At 68.4% G+C, this 11,095-nt stretch overlaps 1 protein-coding gene across 1 annotated transcript; it reads left to right on the forward strand.

The window, feature by feature from the left end:
• Positions 1-16: 16 nt before the first annotated feature.
• On the forward strand, positions 17-5,545 carry MAP2K7 (mitogen-activated protein kinase kinase 7). The gene is given in 12 exon segments (XM_052799751.1): positions 17-41; positions 324-483; positions 1,901-1,967; positions 2,065-2,178; positions 2,305-2,424; positions 2,724-2,831; positions 2,921-3,100; positions 3,507-3,587; positions 4,059-4,139; positions 4,141-4,202; positions 4,288-4,333; positions 5,074-5,545. Coding segments are annotated over 12 exon segments (1,182 nt in total). The 3' UTR covers positions 5,212-5,545.
• Positions 5,546-11,095: the final 5,550 nt, after the last annotated feature.

The following is an 11,095-nucleotide window of genomic DNA, read 5'->3' on the forward strand; positions in this document are numbered from 1 at the left end:
GGCAGGAGCGGCTGAAATGGGGCAGGAACAGGCAAAATGGGGTCTGAACTGAAACGGGGCCAGAAAGCTCCAAACTGGGGCTGAGCCCACCCAGGGCCGGGCATCTCCCAGCAGACTGGGGGTGCGTGGGCTTGCCCCCCCCCCCCCCAACCTGTGTCACCCCGGGGTGCTGTGGGTGGGTTGGGGGGGGACACCCCCAGGGTGCTTCCCCTCCCCGGGCGGGAGTTGGGGTGGTGAGGTGGGTGTTTGGCGGGGGGGGGGGGGAAGCTGATGGGGTCTCTCTGTCGTGTCCCCCCCCCATGTTTGGGGGGGCTGATGGGGTCTCTCTGTCCCCCCCCCAGCTCTGCAGCTGCCGCTGGTGAGCGACGGCGGGGGCCGGGCCGTGCTCCCCGAGGGCACCCAGCACCCGCCGCCCCCCTCCCGCCCCCGCAACATGCTGGGGCTGCCCCAGCCGCCCTTCCTGGTGCCCCGCAGCATGGAGAGGTGAGAACCCCCCCCCGGGACCCTCCAACCGCCGCAGCTCATTGGCTGGGTGGGCAAGAACGGGTGCCCTGATTGGCCAGCTGTCTGGGGAACCTCCTGGGCTGGTTGGCTGGGTGGCTGGTGCGCCGTGATTGGACAGATGGGGGGGGAGGACTCTGCGTGCTGGTTGGCCAGAGGTCCAGGGGGATCACGTGTGCTGATTGGCCAGAGGTCCAGGGGGATCGTGCGTGCTGATTGGGCAGAGGTCCAGGGGAAATTCTGTGTGCTGATTGGCCAGAGGTCCGGGGGATCACGCGTGGTGATTGGCCAGAGGTCCAAGGAATTGTGTGTGCTGATTGGCCAGAGGTCCGGGGGATCACACGTGGTGATTGGCCACAGGTCCAAGGAATCGCATATGCTGATTGGCCAGAGGTCCAGGGGAGATCGTGTGTGCTGATTGGCCAGAGGTCTGGGGAGTAATGTGCACTGATTGGCCAGGCAGGAGAATTACTATGTGCAGATTGGCCAAATGTACAGGAGACTGTGTGTGCTGATTGGCCAGAGGTCGAGAGGGAATAACGTGCACTGATTGGCTGATTGATTGGCTGCAGGTCTTGGGGGTTCCTGTGTGCCAATTGGCCAGGCAAGAGATTTGTGATACACCGATTGGCTGGTTATACAGGAGCCTGCATGTGCTGATTGGCCAGTCAGGCAGGAGAATTATGGGTGCTGATTGGCCAGGTGTGCAGGAGCCTGTGGGGGCTGATGGGCAAGAGATATGGAGGATCCTGGGTGCTGATTGGACAGGCAGGGAGGAGATGCATGTGCTGATTGGCCAGAGGTGCAGGAGACCGTGGGTGCTGATTGGCCAGGCAGACAGGATTCCCTGTGTGCTGATTGGCTGGATAGCTGTGATTTTGCACATGCTGATTGGCCAGGCAGAGAGGAGAGTTCCTTGCGCTGATTGGCCAGGTGACCAGAAGTCCATGGATGTTGATTGGCCAAGTAGGCGTGTCCCTCTCAGTGCTGATTGGCCTGGAGACCCTTCCTTCTGTTGATTGGCCACATGGGCACCCTCCTCACATGTTGATTGGCCAGCTGCCTCTTACAGCAATTGTTGGCCAGATGGGCGGGTACTCCCAGCTGCATGCTGATTGGCCAAATGGGCACACCCCTCATTCCCCAGTGTGCTGATTGGTCAGGCTCCCCCCAACCATGCTGATTGGTCAGGTGACCCCCATATTGACTTGGCCAGCCCCACCCCCACCCCCCATGCTGATTGGCCAGTTGTTGTGGGTGAGTCCCCATGTGCCGATTGGCCAGGCAGCTCCCACCCCCTGTGCTGATTGGTTAGTCACCCCTTGCCCCATGCTGATTGGCCAGGCCTCCCCCTCGCCTCATGCTGATTGGCCAGGGCCCTCCCCCTTTTTCTCCCCAGCATCGAGATCGACCAGAAGCTGCAGGAGATCATGAAGCAGACGGGCTACCTCACCGTGGGGGGGCAGGTAAGCACAGAGGGGGGACAGGGGGGGACACAAGGGGGACCCTGACCCCCCCACGCCCCCCCACCATGTCTGTGTCCATTTCCCCCCCCCCTCGCAGCGCTACCAGGCGGAGATCAACGACCTGGAGAACCTGGGGGAGATCGGCAGCGGCACCTGCGGGCAGGTCTGGAAGATGCGCTTCCGCAAGACGGGCCACGTCATCGCCGTCAAGGTGAGGACCCCCCCACCCCCCCTTAAATACCGGGGTCCTTCCCCTCCCCGCCCCACAGTGAGGCTGGGATCTGGCCCTGAAATCCACCCCCCCACACACCTTATTTTTTTTCTGCCCCCTCCCCAGCAAATGCGGCGCTCGGGGAACCGGGAGGAGAACAAACGGATCCTGATGGACCTGGACGTGGTGCTCAAGAGCCACGACTGCCCCTACATCGTCCAGTGCTTCGGCACCTTCATCACCAACGTGAGCCCCCCCCTCCCGCCACGAGGGTCTGGATACGGCCGTGCCCCCCCCAGCCCTTCCAGGGTCTGGATACGACCGCAGCCACCCTGTCCCCAAAGTCTGGATCCAGCCACAAGGACCGGACCCCCCCCCACCGCCCCGGGGTGATCCGGCCATCGCCCTCTCCGTCCCCTGTCCCTGCCGGACTCTCTGTGTTGTCCTCATTGCCCCAGCCGTGGTGGGAGGTGTCCCCAGTGTCCCTCCCTGGCTCTCTGTCCGTGTCCCCCCCCCCATCACTGATCCCTCATCTTCTTCCTCAGACCGACGTCTTCATCGCCATGGAGCTGATGGGCACCTGCGCCGAGAAGCTCAAGAAACGCATCCAAGGTCCCATCCCCGAGCGCATCCTGGGCAAGATGACGGTGGCGGTGAGCGGGGAGGGGACCTTGGGGGACACTTGGGGACACCGTGAGGGTCCTGGCCGGGGGGCCACCGCTGCTGACACCCCTCCCTGTAGATCGTGAAGGCTCTTTTCTACCTGAAAGAGAAGCACGGGGTGATCCACCGTGACGTCAAACCCTCCAACATCTTGTTGGACGAGCGGGGTCAGGTCAAACTCTGCGACTTCGGCATCAGCGGCCGCCTCGTCGACTCCAAGGCCAAGACCCGCAGCGCCGGCTGCGCCGCCTACATGGCCGTAAGCACCCATGGGTGCTGCGGGGGGGTGTGGAGGGGGGATGTCCTCCTGGGGGTGTGCTGCTGTGTGGAGGTGGGGGGGTGCCAGTGGGTCGTCCTCGGGTGGGAGTGGCAGTGGGGCTACATGTCATGGAGATGGGTGCTGGGGGTCTCGTTGGGCTGCAGGTCCCCTGGGGCTGTGGGTGCTGCACCCCAGAGGGGGGTGCTGCGGGTCCTGCTCCCCCTAAGTGGGTCCCCCAGGGCTGTGGGTCTCCAGGATTGTGGGTCCTGCTCCCCAGAATTGGGTCCCCCAGGGCTGTGGGTCCCCCCAGGAGCATGGGTGTTGTGGGTCCCCCAGGGCTGTGGGTGCTGTGGGTCCCAGACCCCTCAGTGCCCCCCAGCCCCTGCAAGCCCCCCTTCTCCCCCAGCCCGAGCGCATCGACCCCCCCGACCCCACCAAGCCCGACTACGACATCCGCGCCGACGTCTGGAGCCTCGGCATCTCCCTGGTGAGCTGTGGCCCCAACGTGTCCCCAGCCCCTCCCTGGGTTCCCAACGTGTCCCCAGCACGTCCCTGGGTCCCCAAGATGTCCCCAACTCATTGCCAAATCCCCCACCACATCCCCCATGTGTCCCCAGCACGTCCCTGGGTCCCCAAGATGTCCCCAACTCATTGCCAGGTCCCCCACCACATCCCCTATGTGTCCCCAGCGTGTCCCTGGGTTCTCACCGTGTCCCCAGCATGTCCCTAACCTGTCCCCAGGTCCCACTGTGCCCCTACCACGTCCCCGCTGTGTCCCCACCGTGTCCCCGCGATGCCACCGCATCCCCGCAATCCTGTATCTCCTCACCACGTCCGCCTCCATTGCTGCCACCGTGTCCCGCCACCGTGTCCCAGCCCCATCCCTGTGGCACAGCCACGTCCCTGTCCCGTGTCCCCCCGCTCTGGTGACAGCGGTGTCCCCATGGTGTTCTCGCAGGTGGAGCTGGCCACGGGGCAGTTCCCCTACCAGAACTGCAAGACGGATTTCGAGGTGCTGACGAAGGTGCTGCAGGAGGACCCCCCCGCTGCTGCCCCCTGCCATGGGCTTCTCTGGGGACTTCCAGGCCTTCGTCAGGGACTGGTGGGTGACAAGCCACCCTCCCCGGGCTGGGGACACGTCCCCGGGGTGTCCCCAGGGTGCTGACCCCCCCTCCCCTCTCCCGCAGCCTCACCAAGGACCACAGGAAGAGACCAAAGTACAACAAGTTACTGGTGAGTCCCCGGGGCCACCTCCCGCCGGCTGTCCCCATCACACGTGTCCCCAGGGAGGGTCCCCGTCTCCGTCCCGGGGTCCACACGTGTCACCTGCCTGGGTGGGCACGTGCTGACGTCCCTGGGGGGGGGGTCCTCGCCCCCCCTGTCCCTGTCCCAAGCCCCTGTCCTCATTCACGTCTACGACATTGTCAGGTGTCCTTGTCCCCGTCCCCGTGTCCTTATCCCTGTTTCCATGTCGCTGTCCCCGTACCCCTGCATGTCTCTACACCAGTGTCTGGTGTCCGTGTCCCTGTGTCCGTGTCCCCATCCCTGTGTCCTTGCACGTCCCCACTTCCGTGTCCCGGTGCCCATGTCCTTGTGTCCCTGTCCCCATGTCCACGTCCCCCTGCCTGTGCCCCCATGTCCGTGTCCCCATTTCTGTGTCCTGGTGCCCGTGTCCCTGTCCTTATGCTTGTGTCCTCATGTCCCTGTCCCCACACCTGTGTCCTGGTGCCCACATCCACATCCTGATGCTCGCGTCCATCTCCCCGTGCCCCCGTGTCCCTGTCCTTGTGTCTCTGCGCCCCTGTCCCCATACGTGTCCCCACGCCTCTGTCCTGGTGCCCGTATCCACGTCCTGATGCTCGTGTCCATCTCCCTGTGCCCCCACGTCCCCGTCCTTGCGTCCCCATCCCTGTCCCCGTCCCTGCGACCCCGTGTCCCCGCCTCCCCGCCGCTCACCCCCTCCCGCCCCACAGGAACACAACTTCATCAAGCGCTACGAGACGCTGGAGGTGGACGTGGCCTCCTGGTTCAAGGACGTCATGGCCAAGACAGAGTCCCCTCGCACCGGCGGTGGCCTCAGCCAGCACCACCTGCCCTTCTTCACCAGGTAGCACCCGCCGCCCGCCCCCGCCCGCGCCGGCCGTGACGCCCGCCGTGGCCGTGACACCCTCCCGTGACGCCCGCGGTGGCCGTGACGCCCGCGACGGCCACCGCGTGCCCCGGCAGCCACCCGGACACCCGCGGCACGACGCGTCCCGGCGCGTCCTGCCGCGTCCCGGTGCGCCCTGGCGTGTCACGGCGCATCCAAGCCTGTCACAGTGTGTCCCAGGACATCCCGGTGTGTCCCAGCGTGTCCCCACGTGTCCCGGCACGTCCCAGTGTGTCCTGGTGTGTCCCTGGTGTGTTCTGACGTGTGACAGCACGTCCTGGCCTGTCCCAGTGTGTCCCAGTACGTTCTGGCGCGTCTCCAGTGTGTCCCAGTATGTCCCAGTGTCTCCTGGCGCATCTGGGTGTGTCCCTGTGTGTCCCCCCCAATGTCCCCATCCCCCTTACAATGCTGGGGCAGGGTGACGCCCGTGTCCCTTCCATGTCCCCCCTCCGGGTGGCCCGTGCCTCAGTTTCCCCCGGGGCCAGCAGCTCCTCGGCTTCCGAGCTCGGCTGCCGCTGTCCCCGTCCCCAACCCCGGTGCGGGGTCCCCGAGTAGGGACAGGGATGGGGACAGGACCTGGCGGTGGGGCGCTGGCAAGGGACGTCACTGGGACGTGGCACCAGGACGTGACACGAGGACGTGACACGCTGGGACGTGACCCGGGGACACAATGCGGGGATGTGGCACGCTGGGATGTGACACGGGGACGTGGCACGCTGGGATGCGACACGGGACGTGGCACAGCGGGATGCGGCGTGCAGATGTGGCACGGGGACACGGCATGCGGCACGGGGACGTGGCACACGGATGCGGCGCAGGGATGTGACACGGGGGCATGGCTCGGGGACGTGACAGGAATGTGACATGGGGATGTGGGCGCGGAGATGGCACGGGGATGTCGCGCACGGATGTGACGGGACGGAGGACGATAACGTGGGGACACTGCGGGGACGTGGCACGGAGAGACGGCACAGAGGGACGAACGAGATGGCACGGGGACGTGGCACGGAGGTGTGACGTTGGTACGTGGCATGGAGGTGGCACGGTGACACGGCGCAGAGATGTGACATGGGCATGTGGCACGGGAGATGGCACGGTGACATGGCACGGGAATGTGGCACAAGGACACGGCGCAGAGACGTGGGATAGGGGACGACATGGAGATCCAGCGTGGGGACGTGACACGGAGGGACAACGTGGGGACACGGCAGAGAGGTGACATGGAGGGATGGCACGGAGATGGCACCGGGATGTGACAGGGGGACGCGGCACAGAGATGGCACCGGGATGTGACACGGGGACACGGCGCTGGAGGATGACATGGAGAGGCGGCCTGGGGACACGGCGTGGGGACATGGCACGAGGGATGACACGGAGCGGTGGCACAGATGGCTCGGGGACGTGGCGCAGAGGGACGCTGCGGGGATATGCCGTGGGGACACGGCCCAGGGACACGGCACGGATGTGGCACGGAGGGACGCCACGGGGCCGCGGCCCAGGGCCGCGGCACGGGGACGTGACACAGAGGGACGACGTGGGGACGCGGCACGGGGACACCATCCGCAGGAGCCACCGGGGTGATGGTGGCCCTCGCGTGACGGTGACACGGGGCCACGCAGCGACAATCAGGGCTGGGGACAGGGCGCGGGGGCCACCGCGGGGACACGGGGACACCTCGTGCGTGGTCCCTGCCTGTGTCCCCGTGTCCCCCAGGGTGGCAGCAGGTGCAGTTTTAGTGCATTGTGGGCGCGGGCGGCGGCTCCCCCTCGTTATCGTCATTATTATTATTATTATATTATTATTATTATTATTATTATTATAATTATTATTATAAATGCGCATGTGGAACCTGAGGGGCCGCGTCGGCGTCAGGCTCTGGGGGACTTTGGGGGGGGGACGACGGACATGGAGGGGACAGGGGGGGACATTGGGGCGTGGATAGGGGAAGATGGAGGATGGGGACATCAAGATGGGGGACATTGGGGACACGGGGACAGGATGATGGGGGACAGTGGGATGGGGACATTGGTATGAGGGACAGTGGGGACACGGGGGGACACTGGTGACATGGGGGGGACAGGGAGATGGGGACGTTGGGAGATGGGGGACAGAGGAAGACGTGGGAGGACGGGGATGGGGACATCGCCGTGGGGGACGGCGGGGGGATAGTGGGGACACTATGGAGGGTTATGGGGGGAAATGGGGACAGTGGGGACACGGGGACATGAGGAATGGGACAGTGGGCACGGGGGGGACATCAGGGACAGGCGGGGGTGCCCCGATGGCTGGGTCCCTCCCCGGGGTGACGTCCCCGCAGCCCAAGGCCGAGCGGGTGTCACCGGGGAGACGGTGGCCTCGGGGGGGGGGGGGGGGGTGTCCTCCCACGCGTGGGTGGGACCCGGGGACAGCGCTGGGGACACGGACGCGACCAGGGACCTGCCACCTCCTGGGGAGCCCCAGGGACACGCGTGGGGTCCCCCCAGCCCCCACTCCCCGCGATGGCGGCGTGCTGGAGCCCCCCCCTCTTCCTCCTCCTCCTCCTCCTCCTGCTGCCCGGGGGGGGGCCTGCAGGTGGGTGCGGGGGGGGCACGGGGGGGTCCCAGGTGTCCTGGGGGGGGACAGGGGACAGGGAGGGGTCCTAAGTGTCTGGGGAGGGTCACAGGGGGACCCAGGTGTCCTGGGGGGGGGACATGGGGGGGGTCCTAGGTGTCCGGGCGGGGGGGCAGGGGACAGGGAGGGGTCCCAGGCGTCCGGGGGGGGGACACCCAGACGTGCCACCATCCGCAGGGCCCCCCCCGGGCTGGCCGTGGGGTGACACTGAGGATCCGGGGGGGCTCCCGAGCCCCCCGAGGCCGCGCTGCAGTGGGGAACGGCCTGGGGTGAGTGGGGTGGGGGGCACTGGGAGCACTGGGGGGGGGGGAACTGGGTACTGGGGGGGAACTGGGAGCGCTGGAGAGTCACCAAGGGGTAACTGGGTACTGAGGGGGGGGTAGGTGGGAGTACTGGGAGGTTACTGAGAGTACTGGGGGGGCTGTAAATGGGTACGGGGGGGTAGGTGGGAGTACTGGGGGGTTGCTGAGAGTACCGGGGGGGAGTAACTGGGTACTGGGGGGGGTAACTGGGAGCACGGGAGGGTCACCGAGGGGTAACTGGGTACTGGGGGGGGGGAGTTGGAAGTACTGGGGGGTTACTGAGAGTACTGGGGGGGTGTGACTGGGTACTGGGGGGCTGTAACTGGGAGCACCCGGCAGTAACTGGGGGTACTGAGAGGGATAACTGGGAGCCCTGGGGGGACCCTGGGTTCATGGGGGGGGGGGTAACTGGGAGCACTGGGGAGCACTGGGAGGGGGATTGTGTGTAAGTGTCACTGGGGGTGACTGGGAGCACTGGGGGGGTCACTGGTGTGCCCGACCGGTGCCGCAGCCCCGCTGCCCCCCCGGCCCCCCCCCGCCTCCGCCTGGACGTTTCTGCCTCCCCCGAGTTCCCGCCCGCCCCGGGGCCGCGGGCCGTGCCCGCGGGGGGGCGAGTCTTCGTGCAGGTGCGTGGGGGGGGGTCGGGGGGGTCCCCCGTGTCGTGTCCCCCCCCCAGTGACACCCCCCCCGCTCCCTCCAATGCCCCCCCGATGATGCTCGGTGCCCCCGGTGTGTGTCCCCCCCCATCCTCCCCGTTACCCCCCGTCCCTACCCGGTGCCCCCCCCGGTCCCCATCACCCCCCCCCCCCCCCGGTGACCCCCTTCCCACCGTCTTCTCCCCCCCCCCGTTCCAGGTCTCCCTCTCCCGTGCCCCCCCCGGGCTGGGTTTCTCCCTCCGCCGTTGCTTCGTGTCTCCACGTTCCTCTCCGGGCCCCCCCGATCCCCCCCCCGGTCCCGGTCCCGGTCCCAGCCCGCCCCCCACGACCACTCGTGGTCTTGCGGGGGGGTTGCGCGGCTCCGGGGGCGGCGGCGGTGGTGACGGGACCGGGGGGGTCCGGAGGGGGGGTGAGACGGAGGTTGCTCCTCTCTTTTTTTCTGCCCCCCCGTTTCCCGGAGCCGCTGCAGTTCCTGCACTGCCGCCTCCGCCTCTGCCGCGCCGGGGGGGCCCGAGGCCACGGGGATGGGCTGCCGCCGGTACGGGGCTGGGGGGGGGGGGGAACCGGGGGAAGGGGGGGGGGACACACCGGGAATAGGGGACACCACAACACGGGACCGGGGGGGGGGGCGACGACACCGGACCCGGCCAGTCCCCGGTACCGGGAGGAGGGGGGGGACCCGGGAAAAGAACCGGGGGGGGGGAGGAACGGGAAACCGGGGCGGGGGGGGGGGGAGTTGTGGGGGGAACTGGGGCCAGGGAGGGCACCGGGAGTGGGGCGGAATGGGTACCGCCAGTCCCAGTATGGGGGGGTTACTGGGAGGGGGGGGTGAACTGGGGGGCACCGGGACGGAGGTGAAGCGGTGCCCCCCCCCCCCCCTTCCCCTCGCCCAGTGCCGGGCGGAGCCCTGTCCCCGCCGAAGGGGCGGGGCCTCTGGGGCAGGCTCCACCCCGCGGCCCCGCCCGCGGCCCCACCCGGGCCCCGCCCGCGGCCGCTCCCTCCGCACCGTCACCCGCCCCATCGTGGTGACGCTCGGACCCGTCGGCACCGCCGCGCCAGGTCCGGCACCCCCAAACCCCGGGACCCCCAAACCCGGGCACCCACCCCCCCCCACGGGACCCCCAAACCCCGGGACCCCCAAACCCGGGCACCCACCCCCCCCCACGGGACCCCCAAACCCCGGGACCCCCCCCGGACCCCCAAACCCGGACACCACCCCCCCGGGACCCCCCCCAACCCCCAGGTCCCCCCAACCCCGGGACCCCCCCCTCCCGAGCGAGACCCCCCCCCCAAACTGGGACCCCCCCCACCCCGGAATCCCCCCGGGAACCTGCAACCGGGAGCGCCCCCCCCCAAGAACCCACAACCAGCGCCCCAAACCGAGTCGCCCCCCCCAACAGACCCCCCCCCCCCAATTTGCCCCCCCCCCAACAGTAGGGACACCCCATCCCCGGTGTCCCTTCCCCGTGACCCCCCCCCATAACCGCCTCCCCCCCCCCCCAGGTGCCCCCCCGGTGCCGTTCCCACCGCCCCCCCCCCCTTCTGCGACTCCCACCGCCCCCCCAAAGGGACCGGCCCCGGCCCCCCCCCACGGGTGAGTGTTCAATTTTTTTGGGGGGGGGGGCACCCAGACACCTGGGTCCCCCCCCGGGGGGGGGCAGGGAGGTTTGGGGGGGGGTATCCCGGATGCCGGGGTCCCCCTGACGTTGCCCCCCCCCCCAGAGCCCGCCGTGCCCCCCGGGGCCGTGGCCGCTGTTTCATTCGGGGCCTTCGTGGTGGGGGCGGCCCTGGCGGGGGGGCTCTGGTTTGTCCACGGCCGCACAGGTGAGAGGACACCCCCCCCCGTGACCCCCCCCCCCCAAAATACCCCCCCTCTCCCAATGGACACAATCACCCCCCCCAGACCCCTCCCACAGGGATACCCCCCCCAAATGATACCCTACCCCCCCCCGGCACCCCCATCATTGAGGACCCCCCCAGACACCCCACTGGGACTCCCCCCCCCCGGGCTGTGCCCCCCCCCCCCTTTAACCCCCCCCCCAATCCACCTTGGACTCCCTTACCCCCCCGCCATTCCTAACCAAGGACCCCCCCCCAATCCACCCAGTACCCCCCCAAAGCCCCCCCACCCCTAAACCCACCTTGCCCCCCCCAGCCTGTGCTGCCCCCCCCTCATTGCTGACGCCCCCCCCCTCCACCTCTGCCCTTCCTCAGCTGCCCCCCGGCCCCCCCCGGCTCCCCCCAGCTCCAGTGCTGCCCCCCAGCTCGGGGGGGGCCA

The sequence above is a fragment of the Harpia harpyja genome, chromosome 10 (assembly GCF_026419915.1).
Source record: "Harpia harpyja isolate bHarHar1 chromosome 10, bHarHar1 primary haplotype, whole genome shotgun sequence".
NCBI classification, from domain to species: domain Eukaryota; kingdom Metazoa; phylum Chordata; class Aves; order Accipitriformes; family Accipitridae; genus Harpia; species Harpia harpyja.